General features: G+C 46.5%; 1 protein-coding gene across 1 annotated transcript; it reads right to left on the minus strand.

The window, feature by feature from the left end:
* Positions 1 to 928: 928 nt before the first annotated feature.
* On the minus strand, positions 929 to 2,770 carry LOC141042985 (uncharacterized). The gene is made up of 3 exons (XM_073511900.1): positions 2,133 to 2,770; positions 1,517 to 1,631; positions 929 to 1,477 (listed from the first exon to the last, which is right to left on the minus strand). The coding sequence occupies exons 1-3, from the start codon at positions 2,768 to 2,770 to the stop codon at positions 929 to 931; spliced, it is 1,302 nt and encodes a 433-aa protein (XP_073368001.1).
* Between the last annotated feature and the right edge of the window lie 18,357 nt (positions 2,771 to 21,127).

Below are 21,127 nucleotides of genomic sequence, written 5' to 3' on the forward strand. Positions count from 1 at the left end.
GGTTCGCCTTCCACGACGAGTTCCGGCTAGAGCGGGCGGAAGATGGCGGAGTCGTGCCTGCTGACGACTACGGCCTGCTTCTGGACGACCCGGAGGGCAGCTCTGAGGAGACGGACGTCTACCGTGACGCGGACGCCGAGGAGGGGGACACCGGCACTTCGCGGGCCCGGAGGCCACCGAGGGAGATGCCTGAGGCTGCATGTTTTCAACTTAGTGAAAATTTCTGTTAGATAGCAGGTCCACCCACCCACTGGGGGTTTCCGGGTGTAAAGAATTCTGGCCTTGGGCCTTGTTTAAATTCGAACTTGTGATGTATAAATTTCGTGAATGTTTGCGCTCTTGCTTTTTTGTCTTTTGAGCCGTTTTCTTGCGCTTTTCCCCTCTCGGCCCCCCCGCGAGTCTGGCGGCCGAGGCTCCGGTCCGTGACAAGGAGTTCGGCCCTTGAGAGGAGCGCGCAGTACTTAAGCTGTCGAAACGTTGAGCGCGAGCGAAACACCCACTGGGCCGGCTGGCGGCAATCTGGCGAAGCCGGTTGGCGTGCAGCCGGTCGTGCGACAACTTAAAGTGGCGAGGCCGGGTTGGGTGACCCGGCAGTCCTTGACTTAGTGTTTGTGGCGGACTGGTGCTCTGGCCTTGCGTGCTTGCCACCCGATAGCCGAAGCCGGTTCTGTGGCTTAGGGCGAAGCGGAAGGCCGCGATGATCCCGGTGCGTCAGGAACTGCTAAGAAAAGGCGGCAGGTAGTGACCAAGCCGGCCAGCCCCCGGGTCGATCGAGTCGGACCGGTGGCCGGGTTGGAAAAAGAGGTAAATAGTGCATAAATGCAGGAGACACAATAGCTTGGTCGGAAAGGGCAGCCCCCGAGCGTCGTTCGGGGACCCCATAGTTTTCAGATGATTACAAAAGGCAGCGATACATACGTGCACACGGCTAACTGTAAAATGGGCGGAGGAGTTCTGCGTTCCACGGCCGGATTGTTTCTTCGTAGGCGGTGTCTCTCTTGCGCTTGTTTGACTTGCGGGCGTCGATGAGGTAGTAGGCATTGCGATCGCATAAGGCTTTGCTGACGATAAAGGGGCCCTCCCATGGGGAGGACAACTTGTGTTGGCCGGTCTGCTTTTGGACGAGTCGGAGGACGAGGTCTCCCTCCCGAAAGGCGAGGGGCATGATCTTCTTGCTGTGGTAGTGCCTCAGGCCTTGCTGGTAGATGGCTGAGCGGCTGAGCGCTAGGAGACGTGCTTCTTCGAGTAGGTCGACGCCGTCTTCACGGGCTTCCTTGGCTTCGACTTTGGTGTACATCGTGACGCGCGGTGAGTCGAACTCAACATCGGTCGGGATGACGGCTTCTGCTCCATAGACGAGGATGAACGGGGTGAACCCAGTCGACCGGTTCGGCGTTGTTCGGAGACTCCAGAGGACGGCCGGCAACTCGTCGAGCCAGCTGCCGGGTGAACGGATGAGCAGCTCGACGAGCCGCGGCTTGATGCCGGATAGGATGAGGCCGTTGGCCCGCTCGACCTGGCCGTTGGACTGCGGGTGTGCGACGGAGGCCAGGTCGAGGCGGATGCCAGAGACGAAGCAGTACTGTGCGAGCGCGCCCTTGGCGAAGTTGGTGCCGTTGTCCGTGATGATGCTGTTCGGCATGCCATAGCGCACCGGATGTCCTTGATGAATCGTACGACCGTTGGCCCGTCCAGTTTCTTGATTGGCCTTGCTTCGATCCATTTGGTGAACTTGTCCATCGCCACCAGTAGATGCGTCATGCCGCCTCGAGCGGTCTTGAACGGCCCCACCATGTCGAGTCCCTAGACCGCGAAGGGCCAGGCGATCGGGATGGTCCAGAGTGCCGACGCCGGCTGGTGGCTGCGCTTACTGAAGCGTTGGCATTCCCTTGCACTTGAGGATGAGCGACTCTGTGTCTTCGAGGGCCGTGGGCCAGTAGAAACCATGCCGGAAAGCCTTGGCCACCAGGGACCGCGAGGCGGCGTGGTGCCCGCACTCGCCCTGGTGTATGTCGAGGAGGATCTCAATGCCCTTGTCCTGCTCGACACAGCGCTGGAACACGCCGGTGGAGCTGTGCTTGACGAGCTCGTTGTTGATGATGCTGTAGGCGGACGCTCGGCGCTGCACTTGCCGGGCTTCGGTTTCGTCCATGGGGAGGACCCCGTTCTCCAGGAACTCCGAGATGGGCAGGGCCCATGATGGCGTTGTCACCATGGCGAAGACGGCCACCATGGCGGGTTCTGGGGCGGCAGCCCCCGGGTCGGGCTCGGCGGTCCCCGTGCCGGGTTGAGGCGTGGCCGGGTCGTCTGGGACGTAGATTGACTCAGAGTCCGAAGAGGGCTTGACGGACGGCTTGCGCAGATGCTCGAGGGAGACGCCGAACGGGATGGCCTGCCGGGACGAGCCGATCTTGGCGAGCGTGTCGGCCGCCTCATTTTCCACGCGCGGGACATGGAGGAACTCGCAACCTGCGAAGAATTCGGACAGCTTCTGGCCGAGGAAGCGGTGGCTTGCCATGTTCGGGTCGCGGGCGTCCCACTCGCCGGAGCACTGCTGCACCACCAGATCCGAGTCGCCATAGCATAGGATGCGCGGGATGCCGAGTTCCTTGGCGAGCCGGAGGCCGTGCATGAGAGCTTCGTACTCGGCAATGTTGTTGGAGGCGGTAAAGTGGATCCGGAGCGCGTATTTGAGCCGGTCGCCCTTTGGGGAGGACAGCACAATGCCGGCCCCTAGGCTGAGACGCATCTTCGAGCCGTCGAAGTGCATGCGCCAGTGCGTCGAGTCCGGTGGCGGCGGCAGGTACTGGGTCTCGGTCTAGTCGACGAGGAAGTCGGCCAGGGCTTGGGACTTGATCGTGGTGCGGGGCTCGTAGACGATGGTGTGGCCGGCTAGCTCGAGCGCCCACTTGGTGACTCGGCCAGAGGCATCCCGGCACCCAATGATTTCGCCGAGGGGGGCCGTGCTGACCACGGTAACAACGTGCTCTTGGAAGTACTGCTTCAGTTTCTTGGCGGTGAAGTACACGCCGTAACACATCTTCTGGTAGTGCGGGTAGTTCTGCTTGGAGGCGGAGAGCACCTCACTCAGGTAGTAGACAGGGCGCTGGACGGCTTGGACCTTGTCCTTCTCTGGTCGCTCGACAACCATCACCGTGCTGACCGACCGCGAGGTCGCAGCGATATAGAGCAACAGCGGCTCCTTCTCGGCCGGTGGGGCCAGGACTGGTGCGGTGGAGAGCATGCGCTTGAGATCCCGGAAAGCCTCGTCCGCCTGGTCGTTCCATTCGAACGGCGTCATCTTCTTCATCAGCTGATACAGGGGCAAGGCCCTCTGGCCCAGCCGGCTAAGGAACTGGCCGACCGAGGCCAAGCAGCCGGTGAAGTTCTGGACATCGCGCAGCAGAGCCGGCCTGCGCATGCGTTCGATGGCCTTGATCTTCCCTGGGTTTGCCTCAATGCCGCGCTCCAAGACGAGGAAGCCGAGTAGCTTTCCGGCCGGGATGCCGAAAACACACTTCTCCGGGTTGAGCTTGACCTTGTACTCGCGCAGGTTGGCGAAGGTTTCCTTCAGGTCGTCGAGGAGCGTGAGGTGCTGCTTGGTCTTCACCACGATGTCGTCCACGTAGACGTGGATATTGCGGCCGAGTTGCGCCAGCAAGCATTTCTACATGCAACGCTGGAAGGTGGCGCCGGCGTTCTTCAAGCCGAACGACATGGTGATGTAGCAATACGCCCCGAAGGGCGTGATGAAGGACGTCTTCAGGGCGTCGGCCGGGTCCAGCTTGATCTGATGATAGCCGGAGTAAGCATCCAGGAAGGATAGGAGCTCACACCTGGTAGTGGAGTCGATGACTTGGTTGATCCGCGGGAGGGCGAACGGGTCTTTGGGGTAGGCCTTGTTCATGCTGGTGTAGTCCAAGTCTTGTTCTTATTCAGTACGAGGACTGAGTTGGCCAGCCACTCGGGGTGAAACACTTCCAAGATGAAGCCGGCCGCCAAAAGCTTGGCGACCTCTTCACAGATGGTCCTTCTCTTCTCTTCGGAAAAACGTCGCAGGGGTTGACGGACAGGCTTGGCGTCCTTGTGGACGTGGAGTTTGTGCTTGGCGTACTTCCTGGGGATACCCGGCATGTCCTTTGGGGTCCATGCAAAAATATCCCGATTCTCACGGAAGAAGTCGACGAGCTCGCCTTCCTATTTGCTGTCGAGGCGGGTGATACGTCTCCAACGTATCTATAATTTTTGATTGTCCCATGCTATATTATATTCTGTTTTGGACATTATTGGGCTTTATTATACACTTTTATATTATTTTTGGGACTAACCTATTAACCGAAGGCCCAGCCCAGAATTGCTGTTTTTTGCCTATTTCGAAGTTTCGCAGAAAAAGAATATCAAACGGAGTCCAAACGGAATGAAACCTTCGGGAACGTGATTTTCGGAACGAACGTGATCCAGAGTACTTGGACCCTACGTCAAGACATCAACCAGGAGGGCACGAGGTAGGTGGGCGCGCCTACCCCCCTGGGCGCGCCCTCCACCCTCATGGCCCCCCTGTTGCTCCACCGACGTACTCCTTCCTCCTATATATACCTACGTACCCCAAACTACCAGATACGGAGCCAAAAACCTAATTCCACTGCCGCAACCTTCTGTACCCATGAGATCCCATCTTGGGGCCTGTTCCGGAGCTCCGCCGGAGGGGGCATCAATCACGGAGGGCTTCTACATCAACACCATAGCCTCGCCGATGATGTGTGAGTAGTTTACCTCAGACCTTCGGGTCCATAGTTATTAGCTAGATGGCTTCTTCTCTCTTTTTGGATCTCAATACAATGTTCTCCCCCTCTCTCATGGAGATCTATTCAATGTAATCTTCTTTTGCGGTGTGTTTGTTGAGACCGATGAATTGTGGGTTTATGATCAAGTTTATCTATGAACAATATTTGAATCTTCTCTGAATTCTTTTATGTATGATTGGTTATCTTTGCAAGTCTCTTCGAATTATCAGTTTGGTTTGGCCTACTAGATTGATCTTTCTTACAATGGGAGAAGTGCTTAGCTTTGGGTTCAATCTTGCGGTGTCCTTTCCCAGTGACAGTAGGGGCAGCAAGGCACGTATTGTATTGTTGCCATCGAGGATAACAAGATGGGGTTTATATCATATTGCATGAGTTTATCCCTCTACATCATGTCATATTGCTTAAAGCGTTATTCTGTTCTTATGAACTTAATACTCTAGATGCATGCTGGATAGCGGTCGATGTGTCGAGTAATAGTAGTCGATGCAGGCAGGAGTCGGTCTACTTGTCTCGGACGTGATGCCTATATACATGATCATACCTAGATATTCTCATAACTATGCTCAATTCTGTCAATTGCTCAACAGTAATTTGTTCACCCACCGTAATACTTATGCTCTTGAGAGAAGCCACTAGTGAAACCTATGGCCCCCGGGTCTATTTTCCATCATATTAATCTCCCATCAACAAGCTATTTCCATTGCCTTTTATTTTGCTTATATTTTACTTTGCATCTTTATCTTAAAAATACCAAAAATATTATCTTATCATATCTATCAGATCTCACTCTCGTAAGTGACCGTGTAGGGATTGACAACCCCTTATCGTGTTGGCTGCGAGGATTTATTTGTTTGTGTAGGTGCGAGGGACTCGTGCGTGGCCTCCTACTGATTGATACCTTGGTTCTCAAAAACTGAGGGAAATATTACGCTACTTTGCTACATCACCCTTTCCTCTTCAAGGGAAAACCAACGCAGTGCTCAAGAGGTAGCAAGAAGGATTTCTGGCGCCGCTGCTGGGGAGTCTACGCAAAAGTGAACATACCAAGTACCCATCACAAACCCTTATCTCCCGCATTACATTATTTGCCATTTGCCTCTCGTTTTCCTCTCCCCCACTTCACCCTTGCCGTTTTATTCGCCCTCTCTTTTTCGTTCGCTTCATTTTCGCTTGCTTTGTCGTTATGGCTAGTCCTATATCTTCTCCATTGTCTCCCGAGAATGAAGTTCTAAATTTTAAGCAAGGGGAGGGAGAAAATCTAAAAGACGGTTGGTATAGAATTTGCAATGCTCAAAATAGATCTACCAGGAAGCAATCTACTTCCGTTCTTCTCCGCAATTTTTATGTAGGCGCTACTCCTTGGTACAGATATATCCTTGATACCATTACCGGAGGGAATTTCTTGGGTAGCCATACTTTTGATTCTTATAATGCTATGATAGATTTGTTTGGCTCACCACCTCTTTTGGTTAATGGAACAATGTTAACTTTGGAGCATGTAATGCAAAGACTTGAAATTATTGAAAATAAAGTTGCTACCGTAGAGTTAATTGAAAATCTGGATAAAAAGATCCACAACCAAATTACCCAATATGGATCTAAAGTAGGAGTCACTTTGAAAAATATTAAGGAGAAGGAACCCATAGTTAATGAAAGAATAAATCAAGATTCCACTAGAATCGATAAACTTGAGGGTATCATTACCAACTTAGGAACCGCTTTTTCTTTCGTAAAGAATACTCCAAGACCTCCAACTAAAATTGCCAAGCTTATGTATGTTTCTAAAAACAAGGGTGAATCCTCTAGTAAGGAAACTGCGGATCTCAAATCTATAAGTATTCATCCCAATCTTTTTGCTATCATTAAGCAACCATTTGCTACAAATGAATTTTTCGATTTTGTGCCTAGGAGTTTGATAATTAATAAAAATAAAGTAACTCCTAAAGATGATAGATGTCTTATTAAAGAGTTGCCTACCAAAGATGGCAACACCTAGATCTATCCTTGCTTTTATGCCTAGCTAGGGGCGTTAAACGATAGCGCTTGTTGGGAGGCAACCCAATTTTATTTTTAGTTTTTTTTTGCTTTTTGCTTCTGTTTAGAAATAAATATTTGATCTAGCCTCTGGTTAGATGTGTTTTTATGTTTTAATTAGTGTTTGTGCCAAGCTTAACCTATAGGATCTTCTTGGATGATAGTTATTTGATCTTGCTGTAAATTCCAGAAACTTTCTGTTCATGAAAATAATTGTTAAAAATCACCAGAACGTGATAAAATATTGATTCCAATTGCTGCAGATCAATAAACAAATTTTCTAGGTCTTCCTATTTTGGCTGAAGTTTTGGAGTTTCAGAAATTTGCATTAGTTACAGATTACTACAGACTATTCTGTTTTTGACAGATTCTGTTATTCGTGTGTTGTTTGCTTATTTTGATGAATCTATGGCTAGTAAAATAGTTTATAAACCATATAGAAGTTGGAATACAGTAGGTTTAACACCAATATAAATAAATAATGAGTTCATTACAGTACCTTGAAGTGGTCTTTTGTTTTCTTTCGCTAACGGAGCTTACGAGATTTTCTGCTGAGTTTTGTGTTGTGAAGTTTTCAAGTTTTGGGTAAAAGATTTGATGGATTATGGAACAAGGAGTGGCGAGAGCCTAAGCTTGGGGATGCCCATGGCACCCCAAGATAATCTAAGGCCACCTAAAATCCAAAGCTTGGGGATGCCCCGGAAGGCATCCCCTCTTTCGTCTACTTCCATCGGTAACTTTACTTGGAGCTATATTTTTATTCACCACATGATATGTGTTTTGCTTGGAGCGTATTGTATTATTTGAGTCTTTATTTTTTAGTTTACCACAATCATCCTTGCTGTGCACACCTTTTGAGAGAGACACACATGATTCAGAATTTATTAGAATACTCTATGTGCTTCACTTATATCTTTTGAGTTATATAGTTTTTGCTCTAGTGCTTCACTTATATCTTTTAGAGCACGGTGGTGATTTTGTTTTATAGAAACTATGGATTTCTCATGCTTCACTTATATTATTTTGAGAGTCCTATGAAACAGCATGGTAATTTGCTTTAACAATGATAGGCATTCAAGATTAGTAAAAAAATTCTTATGAGTGTGTTGAATACTATGAGAAGTTAGATGCTTGATAATTGTTTTGAGATATGGAGATGATGATATTAGAGTCATGCTAGTTGCGTAGTTGTGAATTTGAGAAATACTTGTGTTAAAGTTTGTGATTCCCGTAGCATGCACGTATGATGAACCGTTATGTGATGAAGTCGGAGAATGATTTATTTATTGATTGTCTTCCTTATGAGTGGCGGTCGGGGATGAGCGATGGTCTTTTCCTACCAATCTATCCCCCTAGGAGCATGCGCGTAATACTTTGCTTTGATAACTTGTAGATTTTTGCAATAAGTATATGAGTTCGTTATGACTAATGTTGAGTCCATGGATTATACGCACTTTTCCTCCTTCCACCGTTGCTAGCCTCTCTAATACCGCGCACGTTTCACCGGTATCATACACCCACCATATACCTTCCTCAAAACAGCCACCATACCTACCTATCATGGCATTTCCATAGCCATTCCGAGATATACTGCCATGCAACTTACCACCGTTCCGTTTACTATGACACGCTCCATCATTGTCATATTGCTTTGCATGATCATGTAGTTGACATCGTATTTGTGGCAAAGCCACCATTCATAATTCTTTCATACATGTCACTCTTGATTCATTGCATATCCCGGTACACCGCCGGAGGCATTCACATAAAGTCATATTTTTTTCTAAGTATTGAGTTGTAATTCATGAGTTGTAAGAAAATAAAAGTGTGATGATCATCATTTTTAGAGCATTGTCCCAAGTGAGGAAAGGATGATGGAGACTATGATTCCCCCACAAGTCGGGATGAGACTCCGGACAAAAAAAAAGAGGCCATAAAAAAGAGAGAAGAAAAGGCCCAAATAAAAAAATGAGAGAAAAAGAGAGAAGGGACAATGTTACTATCCTTTTACCACACTTGTGCTTCAAAGTAGCACCATGATCTTCATGATAGAGAGTCTCCTATGATATCACTTTCATATACTAGTGGGAATTTTTCATTATAGAACTTGGCTTGTATATTCAAATGATGGGCTTCCTCAAAATGCCCTAGGTCTTCGTGATCAAGCGAGTTGGATGCACACCTACTTAATTTCTTTTGTTGAGCTTTCATATACTTATAGCTTTAGTGCATCCGTTGCATGGCAATCCCTACTCACTCACATTGATATCTATTAATGGGCATCTCCATAGCCTATTGATACGCCTAGTTGATGTGAGACTATCTTCTCCTTTTTTGTCTTCTCCACAACCACCATTCTATTCCACATATAGTGCTATGTCCATGGCTCACGCTCATGTATTGCGTGAAGATTGAAAAAGTTTTAGAATACTAAAAGTATGAAACAATTGCTTGGCTTGTCATCGGGGTTGTGCATGATTTAAATATTTTGTGTGGTGAAGATAGATCATAGCCAGACTATATGATTTTGTAGGGATAACTTTCTTTGGCCATGTTATTTTGAGAAGACATGATTGCTTAGTTAGTATGCTTGAAGTATTATTATTTTTATGTCAATATTAAACTTTTGTCTTGAATCTTTCGGATCTGAATATTCATACCACAATTAAGAGAATTACATTGAAATTATGCCAAGTAGCATTCCACATCAAAAATTCTGTTTTTATCATTTACCTACTCGAGGACGAGTAGGAATTAAGCTTGGGGATGCTTGATACGTCTCCAACGTATCTATAATTTTTGATTGTTCCATGCTATATTATATTATATTTTGGACATTATTGGGCTTTATTATACACTTTTATATTATTTTTGGGACTAACCTATTAACCGGAGGCCCAGCCCAGAATTGCTGTTTTTTGCCTATTTCAGAGTTTCGCAGAAAAAGAATATCAAACGGAGTCCAAACGGAATGAAACCTTCGGGAACGTGATTTTTGGAACGAACGTGATCCAGAGGACTTGGACCCTACATCAAGACATCAACTAGGAGGGCACGAGGTAGGGGGCGCGCCTACCCCCTGGTGTGCCCTCCACCCTCGTGGGCCCCCTGTTGCTCCACCGACGTACTCCTTCCTCCTATATATACCTACGTACCCCCAAACTACCAGATGTGGAGCCAAAAACCTAATTCCACCGCCGCAACCTTCTGTACCCGTGAGATCCCATCTTGGGGCCTGTTCCGGAGCTCCGCCGGAGGGGGCATCGATCACGGAGGGCTTCTATATCAACACCATAGCCTCTCCGATGATGTGTGAGTAGTTTACCTCAGACCTTCGGGTCCACAGTTATTAGCTAGATGGCTTCTTCTCTCTTTTTGGATCTCAATACAATGTTCTCCCCCTCTCTCGTGGAGATCTATTCGATGTAATCTTCTTTTGCGGTGTGTTTGTTGAGACCGATGAATTGTGGGTTTATGATCAAGTTTATCTATGAACAATATTTGAATCTTCTCTGAATTCTTTTATGTATGATTGGTTATCTTTGCAAGTTCTTCGAAGTATCGGTTTGGTTTGGCCTACTAGATTGATCTTTCTTGCAATGGGAGAAGTGCTTAGCTTTGGGTTCAATCTTGCGGTGTCCTTTCCCAGTGACAGTAGGGGCAGCAAGGCACATATTGTATTGTTGCCATCGAGGATAACAAGATGGGGTTTATATCATATTGCATGAGTTTATCCCTCTACATCATGTCATCTTGCTTAAAGCGTTATTCTGTTCTTATGAACTTAATACTCTAGATGCATGCTGGATAGCGGTCGATGTGTGGAGTAATAGTAGTAGATGCAGGTAGGAGTCGGTCTACTTGTCTCGGACGTGATGCCTATATACATGATCATACCTAGATATTCTCATAACTATGCTCAATTCTGTCAATTGCTCAACAGTAATTTGTTCACCCACCGTAATACTTATGCTCTTGAGAGAAGCCACTAGTGAAACCTATGGCCCCCGGGTCTATTTTCCATCATATTAATCTCCCATCAACAAGCTATTTCCATTGCCTTTTATTTTGCTTCTATTTTACTTTGCATCTTTATCATAAAAATACCAAAAATATTATCTTATCATATCAATAGATCTCACTCTCGTAAGTGACCGTGTAGGGATTGACAACCCCTTATCGCGTTGGTTGCGATGATTTATTTGTTTGTGTAGGTGCGACGGACTCGTGCGTGGCCTCCTACGATTGATACCTTGGTTCTCAAAAACTAAGGGAAATACTACGCTACTTTGCTGCATCACCCTTTCCTCTTCAAGGGAAAACCAATGCAGTGCTCAAGAGGTAGCAGCGGGTGCCCACAACGACGTACTTGCTGCAACTGGGGTGTTCCGAGTTCAGCTTCACTTTCTTGGTCTCCTTTGAGGGCTTGAACGAGGCCTCGTCAGCCGGCTCCTCGGCCGGGATCGGCGTGACGGACGCCTCTTGGGCCAGGGCGACGATCTAGTCGAGTTGGTGCCGCTCCTCGGCCACGACCAATGACTCGGCCAGCTTGGCGCCATCTCGGGCGCACTCTATGGACTTGCGGTAGTCGCCGGTGATGGTGATGAGGCCCCTTGGACCCGGCAGGTTCAGCTTCAGGTAGGCGTAGTGGGGAACCGCCATAAACTTGGCGAGCACGGGACGGCCCAGCAGTGCGTGGTACGCGCTGGTCAGGTCCACCACCTCGAACCAGAGCGGCTCGCGTCGGAAGTGGCTGCTGTCGCCGAACAGGACGTCGAGCCGGACCTGGCCAATTGGAGAGCAGGAGAGGCCAGGAATGATACCGTGGAAGATCGTCCGGGTCGGCTCCAGGTCTCTGGCCTCAAGGCCGAGCTTGGTCATGGTGTCGCGGTAGAGGATGTTGATGCTGCTGCCGCCGTCGATGAGGACTCGGGAGAACTTGCACGTGCGCCGGGGCGCGACGATGCACTACAAAAAAATACACTTCCGTGATCATACCTGTTTGTCACAGTAGGTCGCTTTTTTTGTCATGCATGTACATCCATGACAATTTTATGACAGAATCAAGATAGTCATACCTGTGCTGTCGTAGAAGTGTTCCATGACATTACCAAAATTATCATCACGGAAGTGTCCACTTCCATGATGATAAATCACGCGTCACAGAAGTGCTTTTGTCAAGGGTGACCGACACGTGGCATCCACCGTAACGGAATGCCGTTAAGCTATCGGGTCCGGTTTTGGATCCGATAACCCGCTAACAGCCTCGACCCATGGGGATTTTCCACGTGTAAAATCATCATTGGCTGGAGGAAACACGTGTCGGCTCACCGTTGGGACAGATGTCATCCACTCATTGGACCGAAGGCGCCTATGATACGTCGACACGTTGCACGGCCGAACAGAGGCCCATTCTTGTGAAAAGGCCGGCCCACGGAAAGCCATTTAACGGCCTGTTCGCATATAGCCCATTTACAGCCTGCTAACCCAGGGCCCGTTACTACCTATCCGAATTAGGCCCAGTAGCGTCATCTGGGCCGTCCAATATGATTCCAGCCCATTTTAAGTTCCGGCCCATGTATGGCCCATGACGTCTTTCGGCCCATATGAGGCCCTTTGTAACTCTTGGCCCATTAACGACCCGTGGTGAAACTGGCCCGTAATGAACAGTGTAGCACTTTATGCCCATTAACGGACCATTAATCCATTGGGCCGTTTGCAGCCCATGTTATCTTTCGGCCTTCTCAGGGCCCATTTATTCTTGGGCTCATTTCCAGCATTCGGTTATTTACGGCCCGTTACTGCCATTTTCTGCTTGTGGGCCAAATTCAGCCCGTGGTTACAGTCGGCCCGTTAATACGTTGGGCCGTTTTCATAGCGTCATCAAATACGGCCTATTAACGACGACCCGTTATGGTCGGCCCATGAACGGACGACTCCAACTCTAGCCCGTTTACGACCATAATGCGGTCTGTTTTTGGCCCATGTTTGGCCAATCGATCATACGGCCCGTCTAAGGCCCATTGATGATACGGCCCGTAGAAGGCCCATTGTTTCTACGGCCCGTAGAAGGCCCATTGTTTCTACGGCCCATAGGAAGCCCAGTGTCACTACAATAAATATGTAGCCCATGGCCTGTTAAAGGCGGGAAACTACTATAGGTTTAGACCTGCTAATGGCCCAAGATGATTATAGGCCCACGTTTTGGCCCATATGAGTAACGGGCTGGCCTGAAGACCGACAACACTGAGATCCACTGAACCTTCTGGCCTAAATTACAGCATACCGACCAAAGAATAAACCTACACTATACAATAAAGAAATTACGGCATATTACATCCACTGGGAATCAAAGTTCGCTACCGGTGATAATAAAGCGCAACATGACCGCGGATTACATACACTGGGCATCAAAGGTCACCACCAGTGCATATAAATGCGCCGACAAAAGAATATACAAAACTGAGAGCACTTCAGAAGGCACTAGACCTCGCAAGCTCGGGCCCCGCAAGCAGCCGAACAAGCTGATGAGACCTCAGTTGTGTCAACGATAGATGCTTCATCCCTAGCTGTATGGCACCATAGTGCACAAGGTAGTCCCCTGACATCTTCATTACATCTTTGACTTCAAGTCGGAGCTAAGCTGAAGCAAGCCTTTCCGCTTTAAGTTGAGACTGAAGAAGTCGAACTGATTGAGGCAGCGACTGCACAGAGGTTGTCTCACACCTGCTGGTGAGTAGCTTCAACTCACTGTCTTCATCAAGACATGACCTTGGGGTCATCTCACTGTCCTCAAGATGGTTTGGCTCACTATCTTTCCTAAAGTTCTGCCTGGCATAAGAGATACGACTCTGAAAGAGAAACAAGGAGACACGTAACAGGTTTCACAATTATATAAGCAAATAAATGGATCTGTTCTGCATAAGGAACATGTTTTTACAACTACAATTTAAAACTGGTAGTTGTTGCAAACATCCAATCAGATATAAATAGCAGTGGAGGAAATGATGCCTATCCAAATCTGTACCAGAACAAAGTTTGAAGGCTTGAGAAGGATGAACTTACATTACATGTTAACACGGGCTGGACAAAGCCCTTCTCCATGTTGATGGAAAGATAATTCAATAAATTCCCCAAAGAAAATTCTTTATAAGCGTTGCTATTATTCTACATTTTGCAAAGAGTAAATATAGATCAAATAATATTGGAACAAATAGAGGATAATGAAGCTCAGGTGCAGACTGATGATACAGTTAATTAAGTACACCGTTACAAGGCAAAAGGTATTGACAAGAGGAATGCAGACATCAACGTGTGCAGTGGCATTGGCTTTATTCAACATTTTGGTAAGAGTAAATGTAGATATGATAATTTGGAGAAAGTGGAGGGCAGGGCAGATAAGATGCAGAGTAACGCTAGACAATCAACTATCTCGCGATGCATGTAGTAATACCACCATCGTCCGTTATCAGTTGTCGCTCAAATGGATGTATCTAGCACTATTAAGTTCTAAATACATCCAATTGATCAACAATTAATTCGATACAGAGGGAGTACATGACAACAGGTACTTACATGAGCAATCCAAAACTTCATAACCATTGTGTTAGTTCTACATTTATCTAAGAGTAAATATAGATCTTATAATTTCGAGAAAAGGGAGGATAAAGAAGCGAACATTTACAGTGATGCTACATAATCAAACAACAATGAGTGTAAGTATGCTGACAAAGGGCAAGAGGTACTGACAAGAGCAATGCAGAGCCTAGTATTGTCGTGAGATCCTATGATCCTTTGATCAAGGAGATTCATCTGAAATTAGTTTTCATACAAGAGGGAAGGTAAGGCACATGTAGAAATTTAGGAGTTCAAATTTTGAATTGATATCATAGACAGTACCTGACGCTGGGCTATCAGCAGTTCTAATAGGGGTTTGGCCACTGGAGTAGGGATAAAGTCTGTTACAGTTGGGCCTGTGTTTTCTGTGGCTGCTGATCTATCTGATTTAACAGGTATCACTACCTTTTCCAAAAACCTAGTTTGTACTCCTTGAGGATCTGCAATCACCCTCTTCCTTTTGGACATCTATTACGAAAGAACAACATTTGACTGGAAAAACATAGTATGATGACACATGGAATAGGTACAGAAAATGGATAGGTATGGCATATACTCATATATGATGCTTAAACTAAGCAGATGGTGTAACAAAGTAGAAGTAATGCAAGAGGTCAGATGCAAAATATGTGCGACCAATACAACCTTGCCAAGTTAGAGCATGCACCTTGATGGGTGAATAAGATAGGCCATCCTCCACCATGCCAAGTTTGTTAGCCAGTGGATTGTTCCGCAATATTCCTCTCGTGCGCCCATTCTCATATTCATTTTGATAATGTTCAATACCTGACATGCATGAAAACATAAAAACAAGTGAGATTATCTTTGTAATGCAGAAGTGATTCTAATCCAATACTTCCTCCCTGTAAACCCCTTTGTGCTATCTCTGCAATTCTTCTAAGAGGTTCCATGCATGCTGTAATTTGGTGTGTGCATTAATATAATGTGGCCTACTACTCAAAATATGAGAGCTCCATAATTGATGATACTTCGCAGATGACAGCTTCAACATATAGTAAAGAAGAACAAGTCGACCTGACCTGACAGATTCAAAATATACCAAGGGAGAATAACTCGACCTGACCAGTCGACCGCAAGAGAAGAGGATCATCTTAAAGAAGAGCAGAAGAGCAAGCAGATTGAAGATATTACAAGTCTTTCTATACAATGTTGGTTGGCCACCCATGATGAACCAGAGCGCATAGAGAAATACTATTCCTTCCGGTCTCTCCATATGTGGCTCACATGCATTTCGAAACTAAAGTAGGAACATTTAGCTGACCAATTAAACATCTCTCAGTTTTACTAATATCAGCATAATATCAGATTTGAATTTGTACAACTAAGCTTGTTTAGCTCGATGGGTGGAGCAGTGCTATTACGACACGAACCACGTAGGCTGATCGTGGTCATCATAAAATGGGGAAACCGTAAGCATGATGAGTATAGTGTTGACCGTGGCAGTGGGATGGCAGATCTAAAGCTGCAAACCGCGCAAAGGGTAGTTAGCAACCGATATTTGCTTTGAAATAACAACTAAGATTTGGTATGGACAAGAAAGTACAATCAACAAGTGACAAAGAAATGCAATTCTGCTGTCTCTCTATATGTCGCGACATGCATTTGGAAACTCAAGTGGGACCTTTAGCTAACCAATTAAATGTGTCTGTTAACTAATATCAGTATCATATCACAATCATATTTGAACAACTAAGCTTTGTAATTTTGAGTGTTGTGTTGTTTAGATTGAAGGGTGGAGTAATGCTAGTATGACAGAAAAGCACCTATGCAGATCATAGTAGAGTAGATAAAAGGAGAAAACCCTAAGCATAAGAGTAAAATCATGAAAGTGGAACTAGCTAGACCAGTGGGTGGCGCACATGCTTTTCGAAACGAATATAGGAACATTAGGTGACCAACTAAACATTCTCTGTTTTAGTAATATGAGCATCATATCAGATTCGTATTTCAACACGTAAGCTTTAGAATTATGAGTGGCATGTTGTTTCGCTTGATGGGTTGAGGTCTTGAGGAGCAGTGCTAGCACGACACGAAGCAGTGAAGCACCTACGATGATGGTAGTGAATATAAAGGGGGGAAACCATAAGCTTTACGAGTATAGTGACCGTGACATGGCGGATCTGAAGGTGCAAACCAGACAAAGCTACTTCGCAACCAATGTTTGCATTCAACTAGCGACTACGATTTGGTACGGACAAGAAAAGTACAGTAAACAATTTAAGATCTATTTTCCGGGTGAGATCAATAACTTAAGCACATATGGAAGAGTACCACCTCTCTTGCGATGCCGTGTAGGCCCCTGCTGATACGTTGAGGGTGCTGCGGGTGCGATGGCTGTCGGCGGCGGGGAAGAAGACTTTAGATGGCAGACAGCCGGGTCGGGGGATAAATCCTGTTGCCGTGGACGAGGCGGTTGTAGGAGCGGCAACGACAAAGTGGACGACGACGCTGATGAAGCGAGACAACACGATGAAAGGATCCTGGTCCGGCGCTGTGGATGAGAGACGTCCATCTCTTGCAGTGGACGACGGGGTAGGGGTAGCGGCTCCGGCAAGGTGGAGGATGGGGTGGCGGACGAAGGAGGCTGGCCGCAGTGGGGAGGTTGTCGTGGCGCCGACGGTGTATGAGTGGGGAAATGGAGGGGGAGGGGGGATCTCAAACTTTGGGACGCGCTTGTCTGAAATGTGGGAAAGTTACGAACTTATCCCCCGTTTAAAATTTCGGACATACGTCGGTTGGGGATAGGACGGTAATCTCGCATCTCCCAAATATTTGCCGGTAACGATTTCGGGTGAGGAGAGGGTGTTTTGCCGCCCACGGTTGGCGCCCACGGTGTATGGACGGGGCTGACAGGTAGGGCGGTTGTGTCACGTCTGAGGGAAGTTACACATCTGCCCCTATTTAAAATATTAGCCTGCATCGATTTCGGACGAGGAGAGTTTGTTTTGCCGCCCACCGTGGATGAATGGGGAAATGGAGGGAGAGGCACATGTCTTTCGGACGAGCTTGAATCAAATGTGTTTTGCTGCCCACGTTTGGCGCCCACCGTGTCTGAATGGGCTCAGAGGCCGTCGTGTCACATCTGATTGAAGTTACTAGTCTACTCCTATCGACAGTAGTGTAAATCCGGTCGATAAGGATGTCAAGTGTCAGGGGTAGACAGTAATTTCCATCTCGCAAACACTTGCTTCGGGCAGCCCACAAATGATAGTGGGTGTTTAGCCGTTTCGTTCAAAACTTGGGAGAATTAGCATTCACGTTTGCCCTGGGCCCTGGCAACTAAATCCAAATCCAACTTTTATTTGATTACGAATATCCACAGATAATTCTACGTTTTGTTATTTATTTCTTCAAAACCACAACAAAGATTTATTCCACCTTTATATATGATTATGATTTAGAAATGCCGTGATCTTCGAATTCAGTAGGTTGGATACACTTTGAGTCAAACAGTTATTTCATCCAATACAATATGCTCACACAAAAAACAGTTCACCTTATGTCAATCATACAAGTACTAAGGATTACCTCGCCTAAAAAATTCGGATCATTACAACACATGGACAACATAGGGGGTCTTACAACATAATCCATTCAGAGACATGACACAACATGCAAGTACAATAATCTAATGACAATTTCAACTGCTATCTAAAGAAGAATTGGGATTACCCTGGGCTTCAGATAGCAGAAGCAGCAGGACCTCCTCCGTCTTCAAATGCAACATTCTTACTTCCTCCAATTCTTTGGTTGCTTGCATAATGCGTGCAGCTAATTGCATAATTTCCAGCTTCAAGATCGAGATTACCTCATTCATGGCAGCCACACCATCTCTTTCTGCCTCTAGTAGAGCCTCAAGAACTATAATATATGTGCTCAGACTGCTCTCCGGCGGTGTTGCCTCTGAACTGCTACCATCTGGTAATATGGATGGCGCACTGCTTCCACAAATAGATTCTGGGGTTGTACATTGTGTCCTAGTGTGAACGGCATCCTGAAAGGTTTCCGTTGGACATAAGTAAGAGATAGTTATCGCATGATCCAGGCAGTAAGCTTACATGGTAAACGACATACGAATTATTGCCGAGCATGGCAAGCTATATTTAAATGGTTCGAAGCAGCATCAGTCGGAAAGAAATTAAATTGGTAAGATGAAACTAGGGATGTAAGTGGCAAATAAACGACATCCGCCAGTCCCATCTAGTTAGTTTTTGCTAGCTCCCTGGTTCATTTTCCTCAAAAAACAAAAACTCTTTTGAACTATCATACCACTAGTGGACTTTAATCGGGATTAAACAGGACCCAGTTGACATCCCTAGTTGAAAGGGAGTGTACCACCGCTATATTTAAGTTGCCAAGGCATCTAAGCAGTTGAAATAATCTGAGAAAGCACTTAACAGTGTGGCCTCATATAAACTACGAAGACAGTCTTGTGATGAAGTTCAGAGGAAAAGTTAAGTACTCAAATGAACTAGGCATGCATTTCTTTACGATAGTACAGCAGGCACTGCTGACATATTGGCCAACTCAGGTATAGCGTAACAAGTAACAAACAAGCATTCGAATCAAGCAATACAGCAAAGCAGACAACTGAACTATTTGTTATTCTGTAGGATTACAGGTTGAGGGCACAAGCCAAGAAAGCAGCCCACACGCATTACATTTCACATGTACTAAAACACACTGGCTTACCATATGTTGCTGTGAAGCCTCGCTGTTGTTGCAATGTTCTTTGAAGATATCGTCAGCATCCCGTGGTTGCAAATCTACTTGTTGTAGTTTATTCTGCACCCTCTATTTAGGTAAAATTAATTTTAATCGCATGCACTGGTTCGAATTGATCATCAATGGTTCATCTAAACTAATGAAAGAAGGGTGTGTGCATACACGACAATTATATCTGCTTCCCTCTATTTTTATGCTTGTTCGAGGTGCCAGCCCCAAAAGAACAAATATTTTGCTTGATGGGGTTGGCAGCTCCATAATTAATAGAAGCATCAAATTAGTCATGCAACTTGGGAAGATCAAGAACACACAAAAAGTAATGAACAGAGGCTCGTAGCAGTGATGTAATAGCTAGCATCAGAAAATGTATGGTAAAACGAACAAAAACCAGCAGAACCACATGCTAGTTTGCTGATGTGTAATTAAGCATGGAGAACATGAAGCAGTCTGATGGAACCAACAGGTGGCATCAGAACAACACCATTATCATAAATATAGCATGCAAGAAGTAAAATAGTACGCAGTGATATCTAGGAAGTACAGTAATACTTAGGACAAAACTAAAGCATATTAACTATATGTGCACTGGTATGTAATTTAGCACATGTAACATGTTCACTGCCAGAAGTATGGCCCTACAGGTGCAAGCAGAATAACGCGTCTCATGAAAAAGTGAATGATGCCCTGCAGAAATTCAAAGGTGCGGTGCTTATGCTAAGAAAGTGAACGTAGGCGCCGGCCGTTGGATAATAGTACCTGATTCTCGGCGGCGTATGGGTATCATTGGCATACTTGATAGCTAAGGATCGTCGATGGTGCTCGTGTTGCGGTTGAGTTTGGGCCGGCTGTCGCCGTCGCTAAAGCGGCTCCGGTGCTACGGTTGCGGCGCCTATCGACATACAAGAAAGCTCATCTGTGGTAAGTGAACAGTTGCACGATAAAGAGAAAAACCGAAGGAGTATAGATCGAAATAACCTGATGAGGCTGCGGCATCGATAAAGCAGGGCCGGTGGAGTTGAATATGGCGTCCATGGAGCGGGTCCGGTGCAGTGGACGAAGGCTTCGGCGGGCGCGTTGTACAGTGCTTTCGGTGAGGCGGATTTGTTGCGGCGGACAAGGGCTTGTATGAAGGGTCAGCGAAGGGACGGACGAGGGAGTCAGTGAAGGGCCTACACTGTGGTGGACGAGGGCGCCAGTTAAGCAGATCCGGTGCGGTGGACCATGATGGCGGTCAAGGAGATCTGGAGCGGTGTACAAGCCAGTCGCTGAAGCGGCTCCGGTGAAGTGGTGAGTTGGCAGTTGGGGGTTCCAAGGTGCGGAAGGTAGATCCGTCGGGGTGTGAGGTCCACCGCTGCGGCGGAGGACTAAATTCGGCGGCTTGCCGTGGTTGGGGGGGGGGTCGGGGAGGGAAGGGGAGGGGCTCTGGGGAAGAATGTTGGGGGCAAAGAGGGGAAAACAATGGAGTTACCAAAGCAGCCCTTTTCTGTTCATGTGGCAGGGGTAAAACAAGAATATCGCAGGGCTAAACTTTCGGGCGCGAGATATTTCGATGTGAGCGGGAAGTTTGAAAGCTTTTGGCGCGTGAAATTATATTCTGCTCTTGTACTGCCGACTATGATATCATGGCCGAGAATTTGTTTGTTTTGCACGCAGAAAAAGTGCAAGTTTTGAAAATCAATGTCTCCAACTCGAAACTTAGATTGTCCATTCAATTCAAATATGGATCATTGAGCTACTACAAGCAAATACCATCATATGGTCCAATTCAAATGAAATTCCAAATGTGTTTATCCTAAATATGATGACAAAAGCAAAAATGTGTATGTGTATGAATAAAGTGGATGATTATAAAGTTTGAACATGCATGTATGTGTATATCTCTAGGTTTGATATATGAATCTGAAATCACGAAATCCCGGCTTAAA

This window comes from Aegilops tauschii, chromosome 3 (assembly GCF_002575655.3).
Source record: "Aegilops tauschii subsp. strangulata cultivar AL8/78 chromosome 3, Aet v6.0, whole genome shotgun sequence".
NCBI classification, from domain to species: Eukaryota; Viridiplantae; Streptophyta; class Magnoliopsida; order Poales; family Poaceae; genus Aegilops; species Aegilops tauschii.